Below are 15599 nucleotides of genomic sequence, written 5' to 3'. Positions count from 1 at the left end.
CATGCTTCTTCCTATGTTGGATGGGAAATGGTAGAGTGCAAAATAAGTCTAGGTTAACATTAGTTGAATTGGGCTGGGGTTTTGACTCAGAGGCAGAGTGCTTGCCTAGCATGTGTGAAGCGCCAGAGCACCGCATAACAAAAAATAAATGAGGGGCTGGGGATCTGGCTCAAGTAGTAACGTGCTTACCTGCATGTGCGGGGCGCTGGGTTCGATCCTCAGCACCACATAAAAATAAAATACAGATGTTGTGTCCACCAAAAACTAAAAAATAAATATTAAAAACTCTCTCTCTCTCTCAAAAAAAAATAAGTGAATAAATAAAGACATCTATCCATCTACAACTATAAAAAAATAAATTAGTTGAATGACAAAGTTGTTTTCTTCCTTTGTCCAGGTCATTCCTTAAATATTTCCTTTTAATACACTGAATATACCATTTTCTCTTTTATTTAGTGGTTAAAATTCAGTGCAAATGAAATCTTACAATACTTTGTTCTTTTATTAACTTTTAAAGGAAACTTGTAATCCAGAAAATGTGCAAAGTATTTTTAAATGAACCTTTATTTATGTTTTTCTAGATTCCTTTACTTCTTCATCTTTCTCCCAGTTTTTGTTTTCTTCTTTTTCGTTTTTCCCTCATACTTTTTTGTCTCTAGCTACCTGTCTCATCCTGAAAATGGTCAGAGAGCGTTAGTCAAAGTCAAGGGTAATTTTTTATAAGCTCAGTGTGATATTCTTTTTCCATGGTGGTACTCTGTTGATGATTAATGCACCCTTTTATCTTCTCACATTCATTTCTTGGTGTATATTTTGCACTGAACACATTTGGAGAAAAGGTGGTTGCTTAATAGACTTTGAGTCTGTATAGCCTCGTAGGAAAATATTAGAATAGCAGTCTTTTCCCAGCTTTTGTATCTTCTGAGCTTGTGGTTTTGTATAATTTTCCACATATTGGGCCGAAATAGTGAAACATTACCAACATTATTTGCTTATATATATTTGCACATATATATTTTTAAATTGTATCTTTTTGGCTATTGTTTTCTTTACCTTAGATACCAATGTTATTGATAAATAACCATAAAAGGGATAAAATACTAGCATAACTAACTAGATGAGTGTTCTTCTCATTTTTAATGTTCAGATCGCACTACAGTTTGAACATCCAGTCACTGGGGCAACATGTTATGCTGGCGTAGTTTATCATAGCACAGATTTTCTACTCAGATAACTTTGTGCTCTAGCCTGAACTCTTTCATTTACTATTATAAGCTAAGATTCCATTGCCTCATCTTTAAATCAGGATAATAATGATGCTTACCTGTAGCTTTCTTGTGAAGAATAAATGGGATTTGATAAATGTAATATTCTCTTTACTGTATGTCCATATTAAGTGGTTAACAATGGGACTATTTTTTATATTCTAGATTATCTCTGCAAATATCCAGGTAATGCTTATGTGACCTACAGCCAATCTAAGATTCTTATTTTTGCCGTAGACTTCTATTAAGATATTGTTTAGTAGAATAGTGACAGCAGTCTGGAGAATACATCTTTCTGTTAATATGAGTAGCCTTTCCAGGCAATAGCTGTTTTCCTTTTTTTAATTTATATAATCTGAATCAAAGCATGTATTTGGCCTTTCCTCTTTTTCTTTTGTATGTCTAACAATGATAGAAAGACATCCCGAAGCAGAAAAGGATTGGAAAACTTAGTACTAGACGTTGTATCTGCTAGAATTTATGCACTACACTCCTGCACAGAAGGTTTTTCTCTTGACCCTTGCACTTGTCTGCCTAGCCCTTTTCCCACACTTCAGGCAGTAGTTCCCATCCCCAACAGTAAGAGTTCCCTTGACTGCATTTTTTTTCTGGAATTTAGGCCCACCTATTTCCAGTCCTACATAGGGTTCTTTCATAGTCCTCAGTTAACCTTTTCTTCTACCTCAGGTTGATTGACTGTGGCACAGCATCATCAAACTTCCTCTAGGGAAGTACCCACCCTGATTTCATATGTCTTGGCTTCCATGGACCAGAACTGTGCAATCATATTTCTTAATTCACTTCCAAAGTCAAGTGTATTTAGTCTGTACTGTATTCTTTTAAAAGGTTCTTCCAGGTTATGTTTTAACTTGTCTCACTTTCTGCTGTAGGTTTTTGAAAATGATCAGATTAAAAGATGGGCCCACAGCATTTCCTATTCTCAATCTTCTAAGGTTAATATTTGAATAGATAATTTACATACCTGTAACAGGGCACATATAAATACACACATATAAAAAATTGTAATAACTTTTAGAAATCTTTATGAAACTAAGGGAGCTATCATTGCTAGGGGGAAAGAAGACTATTAAAAGTGAACTGATGAGTCTTTGTTTGAAAATTGTTTGTTTCTCTGTCTTCAAAAGAACAGCTGTGTTTCTGGGCCCTCCATTAAAGGTAATGTATGTAGTGTAGGTAAAATTGACCTCATGCCTGTTGGCATTGTTGATCACACCAAACCCAAACTAAGAAATATTTTATCTTCTTAATATATTCTAATAATGGAAAATGTACACTGTATAGAAAACCAGATCTCTTAATGCCATTGACAGTCTCTTTCAAGAGAAGATTGGAATATATTCATTAATATGTCAAGCGTATATTTAAGGTTTTATTTTATGATATCTTTTGATTATTTTAACTTTATCAGATCTTGTATTAGTGTAGAAAATTCCTTTTTAATTCTTTTTTTTAATATATATTTTTTAGTTGGACACAATATCTTTATTTATTTTTATGTGGTGTTGCGAATCGAACCAGGGCCTCGAACATGCTAGGCAAGCGCTCTACCGCTGAGCCACAACCCCAACCCTAGAAAATGCCTTTTTAATTTTAAATTAAAATAGATAAGAAACTAAGCTAATTGAAAATCTACTTAGGGCATTTTCATACAATACTTGTATATTATTTAGAATTTGCTCCTACAAAGGTAGCATATACTCTTTTAAAAAAATCTTTATTATTTATTTATTTATTTTTATGTGGTGCTGAGAATTGAACCCAAAGCTTCATGCATGTGAGGCAAGAGCTGTGCCACTAAGCCACAACCCCAGCCCCACATAAACTACTCTTAAAAAAGAAAAAATAAAACTTTGTTTTTATTTAGCTTTATGTGGTACTGAGGATCGAATCCAGTGCCTCACAGTGTTCCACAAGCCCTGTACCACAGAGCCATAACCCCAGCCCTTGACTACTCTTTTTTATGGTTTATTAATACAAAGTTAAGATCAAACATTTTTACATGAAGCATTTTGTTCTAAAGCAAGCATTTTATCATACAAAGTAAAATGGTTGTACTTTATTTGATAAAAATGGTTTCTAATTCCTTGCCTTTCATACTAGTGCTACTAGAATATGGTTTGTTGAGCATACTAGTTGTTCGTATTCCTCGTCAGTACAGAAATTGAGTATTGCTTTATAGGTTTGGTATCTGGCAAAGACAAATTTTTCAAAAAGCATTAGTCCTCAGTGTATTTTTAAAAAGAATTTAAAAGTAGTCCTCCTCTACAGATGGTTTGAGAAACACCACCTTAAAGCCAGTTAATATTCAGATGTATTGTTCTAAAATGTTCTGTTAGTAATACATTTGAATAATTATGAAAGTTATTATAGTCTAACAATAGCTAAGAAATGCAAATTTAATTAATATTTTATATGTTAGATGACTTATATAAACCTTTGAGGAGTAATTTTGTAATAAAAATGGCCAACAATACATAGATTTGCAAGGAAGATATAAACATGCCAGGAGGGCTGTGTCAATTGCATGTCTTAGTCTGTCATTCCTATCTTTTCTTTTAAAAACTTATTTACCTGGGCTTTTTTTTTTTTTTTTTTGCTTAATTTTGCTATATGTATTTTTTCTATCCTATATGAGTCCTTTATTCTTGGTGAGCAGTGGCTTGGCCTTTAAATTCCTCTGTGAATTTTGTCCTAATTTTGAATAGTTTCACCTTTCTCACTCCTCCCAGACACACTGCATATATTGACTCTCCGAATAGTTATTTCATATTGTGATTATTTTTATCTTATATTGTAATTATTTTGCTCAAGTACCTGAGATTCTAGTATGAAAAAGACTTTTGCTGTGTGTTCTGATAACATAATGATTAAACCAATAATATGTATAAGGTGTAACTAGTCTATATAGGCAACATTCTAATTAGTTCATGTCTATTCTTATTTGATCCTCCTGGAAATCTTACTGTAATACCTCTCTCTCTCTCTCTCTCTCTCTCTCTCTCTCTCTCTCTCTCTCTCTCTCTCTCTCTTCTCTCTCTCTCTCTCTCTCTCTCTCTCTCTCTCTCTCTCTCTCTTTATTTTTAAATGAGGAAACTAAAGCACAGGGTTTTCAATAACTTGCCCAAGCAAGAATGTGTCAGTCAACATTAAAATTTAAGTTCTCTTGCTCTAGATTTTGTGCTCTTAATTACAATGTTAATCATACTTTTTTATAAGATTGGATTAATCATTTTTACTTAGTTTTATGTATATTCTTGAGCTACTTTTACTTTTCAATATAAATTTATATATTTGTAGTAGTATATACATTTAATCATTTAAGTAAGAGACCTTAGAAGTTTAAATAAGAAACTCTAATTTTGTGTGTTTTTAAAAAATACAATCTTATGATCTTTTAAAAATTATTTGGGTTCTACCCATTATATTGTTTAAATTCCATGTTAATTTTATTCAACACAGATACTAACCACATTTTGTTTACCATACCAGATTTATGATATATGCATGCACATTAAAGGATTTGGGTTGTCTTTTGGAAGGTTTTTAGGTATTTACCCAAGAATTTTGTGGTTTTATCATTAATAAGTTCTTGAGTAAAGTAATGAAATTTGAAAAACATATGTGTATATTTGACCCATAGTTGCCTTCTTTGTGTTGACTTGATTTTATAAATATTATATAAAGCATTTTCAAACTAGTTTTTATTATCAAAAGGCTAAAGTAAAAGATTAGAACCTATATTAATCTTCAAATCACTTAAAAATATTGAGGACTGCAGTTTGTAGAGATAAGAACCCAACACATTGCATCCAGTCCATTAAAACAAGAAGGAATGGAAGAGATACTTTGATAAGTGTTCTGCCTGTTTTAACCTTGAATGCTATTATGGGGTGGCTGGGGAGGGGGATGGTGCTCTATCTGTTTCATTGGCTTAGGCTTTTTCATGCTGAGAGAAATCAATACTTTGAGGCATTGCATGACAGAGAAATCACTTCAGAATTAAAGGTGGCTGTCACATATTGTCATTGGTTGACTTTTGTTTGCTGTTGAGGTTTTTAAGCTTTCATTTTTCTAAGTCTTTTTCAGGAGTCTATCTGAGGTTTCTGTAGACAACTCCCCCTCCACCCCCCATCTATGGATCAGATTTTATGTCTGAGTTAAGAGATCAAGTACAAAGACCTCCAAAAGTGAAATATTGAGAAGCTTCTTTATTTGTTGTCCCCTAGTTGATTTCCTTTTTAAATGCTTTCCCATGAGACAGGAATTTATAGTGGAAGTGATTTTTAAACAAATTGAGAAGTAAAATAGTACATTTAAAAGTTTAGCAGAAGCAATGTTTAGTTAACTAAAATTCAGTGCTCCTTGTAGCTACATAAAATAAAGAAGGTAAAACTCTGTGTCCTAATATGGAAAGATGTAAAGTTTGATTCTATTTATGTAGAAGTGGCATCTTACTGTAAACAGTCACTAACTTTATAGAAAACCATTGACCAAATAGGAGGAGATAGAAGAGAGAACTTTTGTTTTATTTCATATATCATTACTCTGATTTGCTTTTAAAAGCAAGTATATGCCTTTAAAATTTTTTTCATTAGTTGCTCAAAACATTACAATGATCTTGACATATCATACATTTGATTCAAATGGGGTAGAAGATTTAAGCACAAAACTTGTGAAAGCAACATACTTAAATTGTTTAATATATTACTAAATTAGGAGAACAACTTCTATAATATTTTTGAGTTTCTTAGCCTGGAAAATTTCAAATGTAATGTATTTTTATTTTATTAATAATATGCAAATTAGTGAAAATGTGCTTTATAGCCTGTTTCTCATAAAACATATTGTCCTGGAAACGTAACTTTGGAAACATTGTCTCAGCATTAATTTACCACTTTCTCTTGACTGAAAGGTGAGCTTGTAAGAAGCCCTCTGCCTTTCCAGTCATAGCCCTTTTCTGCCCCAGTAAAGTACCTTCTGTTCTAATTTTATGGAATGACTTGCTTTGTTTCCATCAACACTGTTTCTTTTAGTACTATCATTTCTTTACCAGGTTTTGCCTTTTATTTAAATGGAGTCATAAAGTATGTCTTTGTTCTGACACTTTTAGTTAAACATTGTGTTTGTGAAATTCTTAATATTCTCTGTCATTTTCATTGCTGAATAATATTCCATCATGAGTAGACCATTAGTTTTTCATAATCTCTTTATCGTTTGATGAACAATTGGGTTGATTTCAATATTTAGCTACTATAAATAGTGCTGCTCTGAACATTTTACATATTGTTTTGTATACATATTCTTGCATTTCTGTAGGGTAGAATTAATTGATTGCATTGAATTAATCAGTTCACATTTCCCATTTTAATACATATTGTCCCATTGTCTTACAAAAGTGTGTGCCACTGCCAGCGTTAATGTATTGCTGTTCCCATTACTTCACATTCTGGTTAACAGTTGATTAGTGGTTTTCATTTTGGCATTCTGGTACTTCTGTTTTTATTTTGGATGTTTTTAAACAAATGAAGCTGTTCATCTTTTCTATTGCTTTTTATAAATTATCCACTTTTTAGTTTTGTGAAGTACTTCTTTTCTTAATGAGTTTCTTATTGGATATTTTTCTTTTCCTATTGTTATGGAGATCATATTTACCTATTTGGCATATGAACTTATTTTTTTTTACATGAGTATTTTAACTACTTCTGGGTCTGCTTTGTTTTTTCACTTTTTAAAAATGTCTTAAAATTTTATCATCATTTACATATGATGAAGTGTTCTCATTTTTATTATTTGTTGAGTTGTAACAAAGTATATGCCTATGTAACCACCACAATCATGACAGAAAATTTTTGCCATCCTAGATTATATTCACTTATGATCCACTGTGGTCAGTTCTTCTCCATAAACTCATATTCACTACTACTGATTTTATTTCTATTTTTCCATATTGTTTGCCTGTTGCACAGTTTCATAGGCATGGTTTCATAAAATAGGTATTCTAGTGTCTGGATTCTTCTGGTCAGAATAAAGGTTTTTATATTTGTTCATATGGTTGTATATATTACCAGTTTGTTTCTTTTATTGATGAATAGTATTACTTTATTTAGCCATTCATTTAAAGACAATCATGGTTGTTTCCAGTGTTTGATGCTTAAGAGCACTTGCAGCATTTTCATATGAGTTATTTTGATGGAAATATCAGTACAGCATGTGTTTCAGCTGGTGAACTGTTTTCTTCTTTTTGTGGTACTAGGGATCAAACCCTGGGCCTCCTGAATGCGAGGCAAGTGCTCTACTACTACTCCCTCCCCAGCCCTCCCAGACTATTTTCTAAAGTAGTTGTAGACTTTAAGCGCCAACCAGTAAGGCAGGTATGAGAGTTTCAGTTGTTCCACAACTTGGTCAATACTTTTAATGGATATCATGTATAGTAATTACTTATTGTGATTTTTATGTGCAATTCTCTATGATTTCTCATATGCTGATTAGCTATTTGTGACTCTTTTGTGAAATGTTTGTTCAAATCCTTTGCATGTCATTTGAGTTGTCTTTTTAGTTGTGAGAGTTCTTTATACATCCTATAGAGATGTCATTTGTCAGCTATAGATATATGATGAGTATTTTTATTTCTCATTTTGTGAATTACCTTCATTTATAAATGGTCTTGCAAAAGTAGGTGTTATACATTTTGATAAAATCTAATTTATCAAAATTTTTTGATGCTTGTGATTTTCTTTTATGATTTACTTTTTACTATTCTGTGTAAGAAAACTGCCTATCCCATAGTCATCAATAATTTCGGCTGTTTTTTTTCTGAAGTGCCATAGTTTTAACTTTTGTATCTTGTCTTATGGTATCAAATGGAAGTCATGAGAAAGCACACATACTCCTGTTGTCCCCTAAGATTAATTATGTTTTCATAGATGTCCTTCAAAATGTTAGGTAGGTTGAAAAGTGTGTTTACCATGAAAGACTGTTAAATGATTCAAAATGCTATTGTGAAAAAATTTCATTATAATGCTACATTTTCTCCTTTTTGCTGTTGTATGCTCTTTATACTTTATGATTTTCAAATACTCAATCAAGCTCTACTTCATCACGATGTATAATTTCATTTAATATTTTTAGTCCAGGGAATGCTCAACCACTGATCACATCTCCAAGCCTTTTTATTTTTTATTTCGAGACAGAGCATCACTTAGTTGCTCAGCCTTTCTCAGTAGCTGAGGCTGGCCTTGAACTTGAGATCTGCCTCAGCCTTTCCAATCTCTGGGATTAAAAGAATGTGCCACTGTGCCTCTCTGTTACACTGGCTTTTAATTTTCTGTTCTTGGAATGAAAAATGTGTTGTAGTGTATATGTTAGTTTATAGCATCTGAAAGACTTAACAATTGATATTATCTTTTCCTTAAATGTAGTAGGAGTCACCAGCATAGCCTTCTGGTCCTGAAATTTCCTCATAATAAGGAATTTAGTTGAATTCAGTTTCTGTACTTGATGAAGGTCTATTCACATATTCAATTTCTTCTTGATAGTTGGTTTTGGTGTTTTGTGTCTTTCAAGGATTTTGTCAATTTCATCTACATAACTGAATTAACTAGCATAGCATTGTAATATTTCTGTGTTACCTTTTATATCTATTGGACATTTTCTTAGTATCTTTTAATGTCTGTAGAATATGTATTGAAATGTCTCATCTTTCCATTTATGATATTGATAATTATATGTCTTTGTTCTTGAACATTTTGGGTAGATATGTGTTCATATTATCAAAGAACCAGCTGATGGTTCTTAAATTAATTTTTATATTTAATTATATAATTTTCTCTTCATTTTTGATTTTTTTTACAGGTGTTGAGATCATTGATTTTACTTATTCTTTATTTTTCCCCTTTTTTATCAGTTAATTGTAATTATACATAATGGTGGGATTCATTGAGGGTGTTGATTTTAGATAGAAGTTTGGATATTGATTTCAGCATTTTTATCTTTTCTAATATAATATTTAAAGCTATATGTTTTCCTTTGAATCCTTTCTAGCTGATTCTATGATTTTTCCCCCCTAAGTGTCATTGTTATTCTATCTTTGATTTATCAGTTATTTGGAAATAAATTTCTTAATTTCTAATTATTTAAAAAATTTACTTATTTTTTTATCATCTGAATTCAAGCAAAGAGTTAAAAGATCTCTGTATTTCTAGATCTTTTTCTCTTCATAGCCTACTCACCTCTAGTAGTTTGTCCTTCCAATTCTAGCCATCACTTTCTCATCAGACCTTTTTAAAAAGAAAAAAACTTATTTCCTTCTTCTTATGAGAAGTCTGGAGGATAGTTGAGAAGTGGTGTATAATTTGACTGTATCTGGAATAGGCAGGTGTGCAGAAAGGTAATGAACCACATTGTGGAATTATAGGTCACCAGTTCTGGCTAATAAAATTTTGTCCTAGTTTTTTGGTCAAATATTTGTGATAGTCAGGCATTTTTTGTGGGGGTGTGGTGGGAATGGAGCATATAGATATATCTGTGCAATACCAAAATAATTTCTTCTAGAAACAGAAAAAATTCTGGGATAGTTCAGAGAAGTTCAGTTAGATTATTTCTAGAGTTGAATTGTGAACTAATAGAGGTCTGTGTAAGAGCCATGCTGAGGGAATAAGAGGTTTTGCTAAGATGGAATGAATTGGATGTGAATGGAGGATAATTGAGATGTCACAGATGACAGTAAATACAAGAACTTTCTCACTCAAGTATAATAGCACATTTGAGATGAAGGTCGCCTCTTCACGTTTGTACATTTTTAATATTACATGCTTATCAGACAAGTGGAAATTATTCTGCAGATAGAAATATGAGCTTATATTTTTAAAAATAACTGGATCAGATATGAAAATTTGAAAGCTTGAACTAAATTGATGATAGTAGATAAAGTGGGAATGGATGATATTATTGTGGAACATTTTATCAAAGCCTTGGAAAAATACCAGCATTTCATAATAGAGAATAATAAAGGATAAAGCTTGTCCCCCAAGAGGGGTGGTAGGTTGATGACAGAAACAAAGAAGAGTGTTACTTAATTTTAAGATCACTCCTCTCTGCACTTTTCATGCGAAGGACAAATAGCAAAGTTAGATAGAACTGTATGATCTGGATGAATACATTTAAATAAACTATTTTCTCTGTTTCTTCATTTCCATTTAAGTAGTTAGTAAAGACACTTGAATTACAATGGCCATTCCAAATTGCTTTCCTCTTCATTTATTCTTTATCTTTTTGCTGTAACTGAATTTCTTGTAAGAAGGAAGTTTATTTAATCTTTTATTTACTTTGTTAATTCTACAGTAATAAATCTTAGGGTTTTTTTAGCAAAAAAAATTGAATTGTTAGTTCTCAAGGTGCTTATTTCTTTTCTTTTTCTTTTTTTAGATTTAGATATTTTTGTAGTCATATTGTAATGTTCTATTACCTGGTTTATATGATGCATGAAATAGGAAAATAGAGAAGTTAATGTAAAGTAAGAAATCCTGCCTAAAATAAAGTTGAATGAATGGTTTAAATCTGACCCTTTATTTCATATGCTTTTTATGCCATTATTTTATATAGCAGTTTTTTGTAGTGTCTCATAGGGTACCTTTGTTCAACCTTCAAACTCAAAGTGCACACATGAATGTGTCCCTTTGCTAAGTAATATACATTTGGTCTTAAAACAAATATTCCTCATTTGTAGTTGACATTGAATGATACGTTATGTGTAGAATTTATTATCGTTTTTTAATAAAAGCATCTTCAAATTACATTATAAATATTTTTTTTGAAATAGATACAAGTTCATTATATCTTTAAGAAACATTCTTGTTTGGTTTCCTTTTATCATGTTTTAAGGTCAAATGTGACTCTAATGTTCCACAAAGAGACAGAGATTGATAATCAGGAAAGAATAGTCCTTTAATGTGATTTATATCTATAGATTTTATGTCAGATATGAAAAGTTGCTGTTCAAATTGTAAAGGAGGATCCATTAAAGAACACTTTAAAACCATTTTACTATTTAGCTTACCTTGAGTTCTTGTTTTTAGAATTATGCCTTTTCAAGCAAACTTTAATAGCTTATCAAATGTTTATGAAATATAATTTGATAAAGAAATTAGTCTACCATTAGTAAAACATAGAAATAATACAGTTCAGTGCATTCTCGCTGGGTGATTTTAGTACTGTTCTGTATGTGATGTTTCAGAGGAGTACTGAAACCACTGATTTTCTAAATTCTACCAATAGCTTAAATTTCCTCCTATTAGAAAAAGGTAGAAAAAGACTGATTATGGATGCAGTAGGGCATGTTGAAAGTATAGACATCTTTCTGCCATTCTGCACTATTCCTTTTGGGGTATAGTTAGACTAGAAGTGAGGTAACCTACTGAATGTTTCTTGGCTCTTACATGAACTTTTGAAAATATCAGATTTGAAATTATATTTCTGTTACAATTAAATAATTCCCTAGTTATCTTTACTTAAATGGTTGTCCCTTTGGATGTTTCTTAAGTATTTTCTTTCTTTTAGTATTTAAAATCATATTTTTGACCAGTTGTGCTCTCCTGTGGTTTATTTAGCATGATGCTTACTTTTAAAATATAGATATGATATTTGAACTTAATTAGTGATAAATTAATCTAGTTCCTGTTATTAGACTCATTTTCTCCACTTCAATATTTAGGTGAAATAAAATAGTTTTCTTTTACCAGTGTAAATGTTCTGAGGAACTTGTATTCATCTCTGTTCAAGTGCTCTTTCAAAAGTCACCCCAAATTTCTAACTGACAGATTCTTAGAGCTATTATTATCCCCTCATTTTGCAGATGAGGACATTCAGACCTAAAGAGGTAAATATGGTAGTTGCCTAAGACTGTCAGCACATAGCAGCAAGATGATAGTGCAATCTTGTTTTGGTTTTGCTTCCCAACTGTATAATTGTTTATATGAACAAATAATGATTCTGCATTCCAGAATTTCTTTAATATATTACTTTTTCAACTGTATTTGGGTCAAAATGTATTACTTTTCCTTTTCCTGAAATTAATTTATGTTTTTTTTTGGGGGGGGGGCTTGAATTTGTTTTAAAGGTTCCATTTTATTCCCACCCAAGAGTAAAATATCTTCTCAAATTTCTCCATTATTAAATCCATCCTTTGATCCCTGTATTATAGTGCATTGCACAGACTGAGAGATATTTGATTCCTTATGCATGTACATATACACCATATCTTTTGAGTTTCTTTTGGTAGAATGAAAAGAAATCTCAATTCACATAGGCACAAAATAACCAGGAATTTATTGGACCTTATAAAAAATCTAAAACAAAATGTCTCATAGAATATCTACAAGGTAGGTTGTTCTTCTGGATTTGATCTAGAAGTTCATGATTCCATCTGAAATAGACTGTTTTCTATTATTATCATAGTTCTGTTCTCTTTAGATTTGGCTTAATTTTCAGACCAGGTTGCCTCTTGGTACAGAGAGCTTTTAGCACTTCTGGAAGTAATATGCTTCCTTGTACACACTGAAAGGAAGGAGCAAAGTATCCAGCAAAAACCTCAACTTTGCTCTTAATGCAACAGTTGCATCAAGTAACCTTCCCTGAGCTAGCTTGTCAGTGTAATTATTTTCCTGATTGGTTTAGGATAATCACAGTGTTCTTTGATACCTGAGTCCTGATGGTAGTTGTGTGTGGCAGCAATCTCTTCAGACTGTTAAACAACAGGAAAGGCAGGGAACTACAAAATATATCACATACATAAAATAATATTTCTTCCAACATCAAATTTAGGTTGTCACAGGGTTTTTTTTTTGTGTGTGTGTGTGTGTGTGTGTGTATGTATGTGTGTGTGTGTGTGTGTGTGTGTGTTTGTGAACTTGAAGTTAAGGTCAGGAGTCTAATAGAGGCTATAAAGGATCAAATTTATATCAGTCTTCATGTTTTCATCTTTTCTTCTTTGAAGCAAGATACTCACTATAGCATCATAAACATGATGCCACAAGTACTTGAATTAAAATTGCAAAGAAATAAACCTTTTGGAAAATAGAAATTACATTCTATCTTCTTATTGCTAATGAATCATACTATTTGGGGGGCAAAAGTGATAACTCAGTACTTTTCAAATTTCAATGTACATATAAATTTCCCAGGGATCTTATTAAAATTCAGATACTGATTTAGTTGGTTTGATATGAGACCTGAGATTCTACATTTTTAATCTCACTGTGATTCCAGTGCTACTAGTCCATTTGTTATAAATAGAATTTAAAAGATGCAACTACTTCATTTTTTAAATGTATTAGAAACTAGCGTAGTTTGCTACTATAAGGTAATTTTTTTCTTTTCTGGGCCTCTGAGTTGGCCACATAACTTGTCTTCTCACTTCACTTACCTTGTCTCTACAGTTCATTCTCAAAATAACAGCTATAGTGGCCATTTTAATATGTAAATCAGTCTCTTATTCACTGTTTAAAACCTATACCATTAGAATAAAGTCTAAATTCCTCACAGTAATTACATGACGTAAATGATGCTGTTCCTGCATACCTCTCCAAACTAATTTCATACCATTATTCTCCTTATTCAATGTCTCAAGTTTTGCAGCTTCACTTCATGCCATTTGTAATGCTGGGCCCCTGCATTTACTTGGCTAACTGCTTCTTATTGTTTAGTTATCTGCTTCAATATTAACAACTTCTGAGTGTATTTTATGATTGACTTCAGAGAAGTAAATTCTTGTGGGATATTATGTCAAGAAAGCAGATCACTAAATCCTAGACAATTGAAGAATGATAGAAATGTAACTGTAAATTTTTGGTTGCTTTGGTTAATGCTAAACATTATTTTTTGATGCGTTTTTAGTTTTTCTCCCATATTTTTATAGTATGAACAAGTGTTTCTTTTTTTTTTTCCTTCCTATCCAAGTCACTTTGTGCGCAGTATTCTGCAGACAAACGAGAAGAAGAGAAAATGTGTGATCATTTGATAAGAGCAGCTAAATATCGAGACCATGTGACAGCAACTCAACTAATCCAGAAAATCATCAACATTCTCACAGACAAGCATGGAGCCTGGGGAAATTCTGCAGTGAGGTAAAGGGACACCTTTCAGGTTTGGCCCCGGGTTTTCCCCAGATGGCCTAGCTTTAAGATCAAGGCTGGATGAAGAACAGAGTAATTTTTTATTTTGTATTTTAATATTTACTATGAATTTAAAGCAAAGGGAAATGAGAAAATCAGTATGAGTATAGTTATAAGTCTTCTGAGATACTGTAGTTCCCTCTAAAAGAAGATTTGCTCATATCTGTTTATTCCATTTGGAGTGAATGGTAAAGGTAGCAGTTGACATAAACTATTTTATTAGCTTCACTAATTGAGTTTATGTAAATGTATTATTTTATTTTAATAATCTATTCCTTATTTTACACTTTAGAGTTTTACCACATAATTTGAAAACACAATAAAATGTTTTGTTTTCTCAAGTCATGTTGCAAATTGGAGGACTTTGATGATAAAATTTGTTAAATGCCCTCTTAAAATTTTATTCAATATACATACCTTTTTCAGATAACCAAACTGAACTTGCTTTTCTTAATTCTACTTTCTAGGAACAAAAAAAAATTAAATTACCTTTTAGGACTAAGTAACATAGACAAATTGTGAAATTTATTCACCATGAAATGCTTTATGCTACAAATCATAGAAACATGCTTGGACTCTTTCATGTAATGTTAATGAAAAACATTTTTATATTCTCCCATTAGAAAAAAATTGTTTTAATGCCTCATTTTTGCATAAATGTATGATCATTTGCTAAGAGCAGCTAAATATTGATACCAGATATTTAGCTTATCTAGAAGAATGAAAAAAAGGAAAAAGAAAAATTAATAAATTGTGTTTTTCAAGTGTAATTTGCTTATACTGTTTTAATCAATGTACATATCTCACAGATATCATATTCTAGTTTAGAAAATTTTCTGTAAAAATAAATAATTTTGAGTTTTTGAAAGGTAAATGTTAGAGATGTATTTTTCAAGTTCATTATTCATTACAGAGAACATTTACATGAGTTACATTTCTCAGTGTATAATTTTTGGTTCCAGGTGTTACAAGTTAAGTATTTGAGGTCAAAAAGTAACAGAATAAAGATAGGAATCAAGGGTTTTTTTTTTTTTAAATTTCTCAGGTGTTAAGAGTGGTCATGGAATGACATGAATTACTGAGTCAATGATCTCTGGTCCCCTGTCTTACATTGTATAAAAGCCTGGCAAGGGGGAGGAAGTGTGTG

General features: G+C 31.6%; 1 protein-coding gene across 4 annotated transcripts in view; it reads left to right on the top strand.

Moving 5' to 3' along the window:
• Lrba (LPS responsive beige-like anchor protein) overlaps positions 1-15599 on the top strand; it is a 683057-nt gene that overhangs the window by 307418 nt on the left and 360040 nt on the right. For all 4 annotated transcript variants that reach the window (XR_013344428.1, XM_026384651.2, XM_077803581.1 and 1 more), the window contains exon 37: positions 14238-14404. Coding sequence is in view for 3 of the 4 variants with exons in the window: in XM_026384651.2 (XP_026240436.2) it covers positions 14238-14404 (167 nt within the window). In the remaining variant the exon portion in view is untranslated. The remainder of the gene's footprint in view (positions 1-14237; positions 14405-15599) is intronic.

This window comes from Urocitellus parryii, chromosome 10, assembly GCF_045843805.1.
Source record: "Urocitellus parryii isolate mUroPar1 chromosome 10, mUroPar1.hap1, whole genome shotgun sequence".
Taxonomy (NCBI): Eukaryota; Metazoa; Chordata; class Mammalia; order Rodentia; family Sciuridae; genus Urocitellus; species Urocitellus parryii.
Note: the sequence above shows the minus strand (reverse complement) of the source record. Positions and strands in the feature narration are given on the sequence as shown.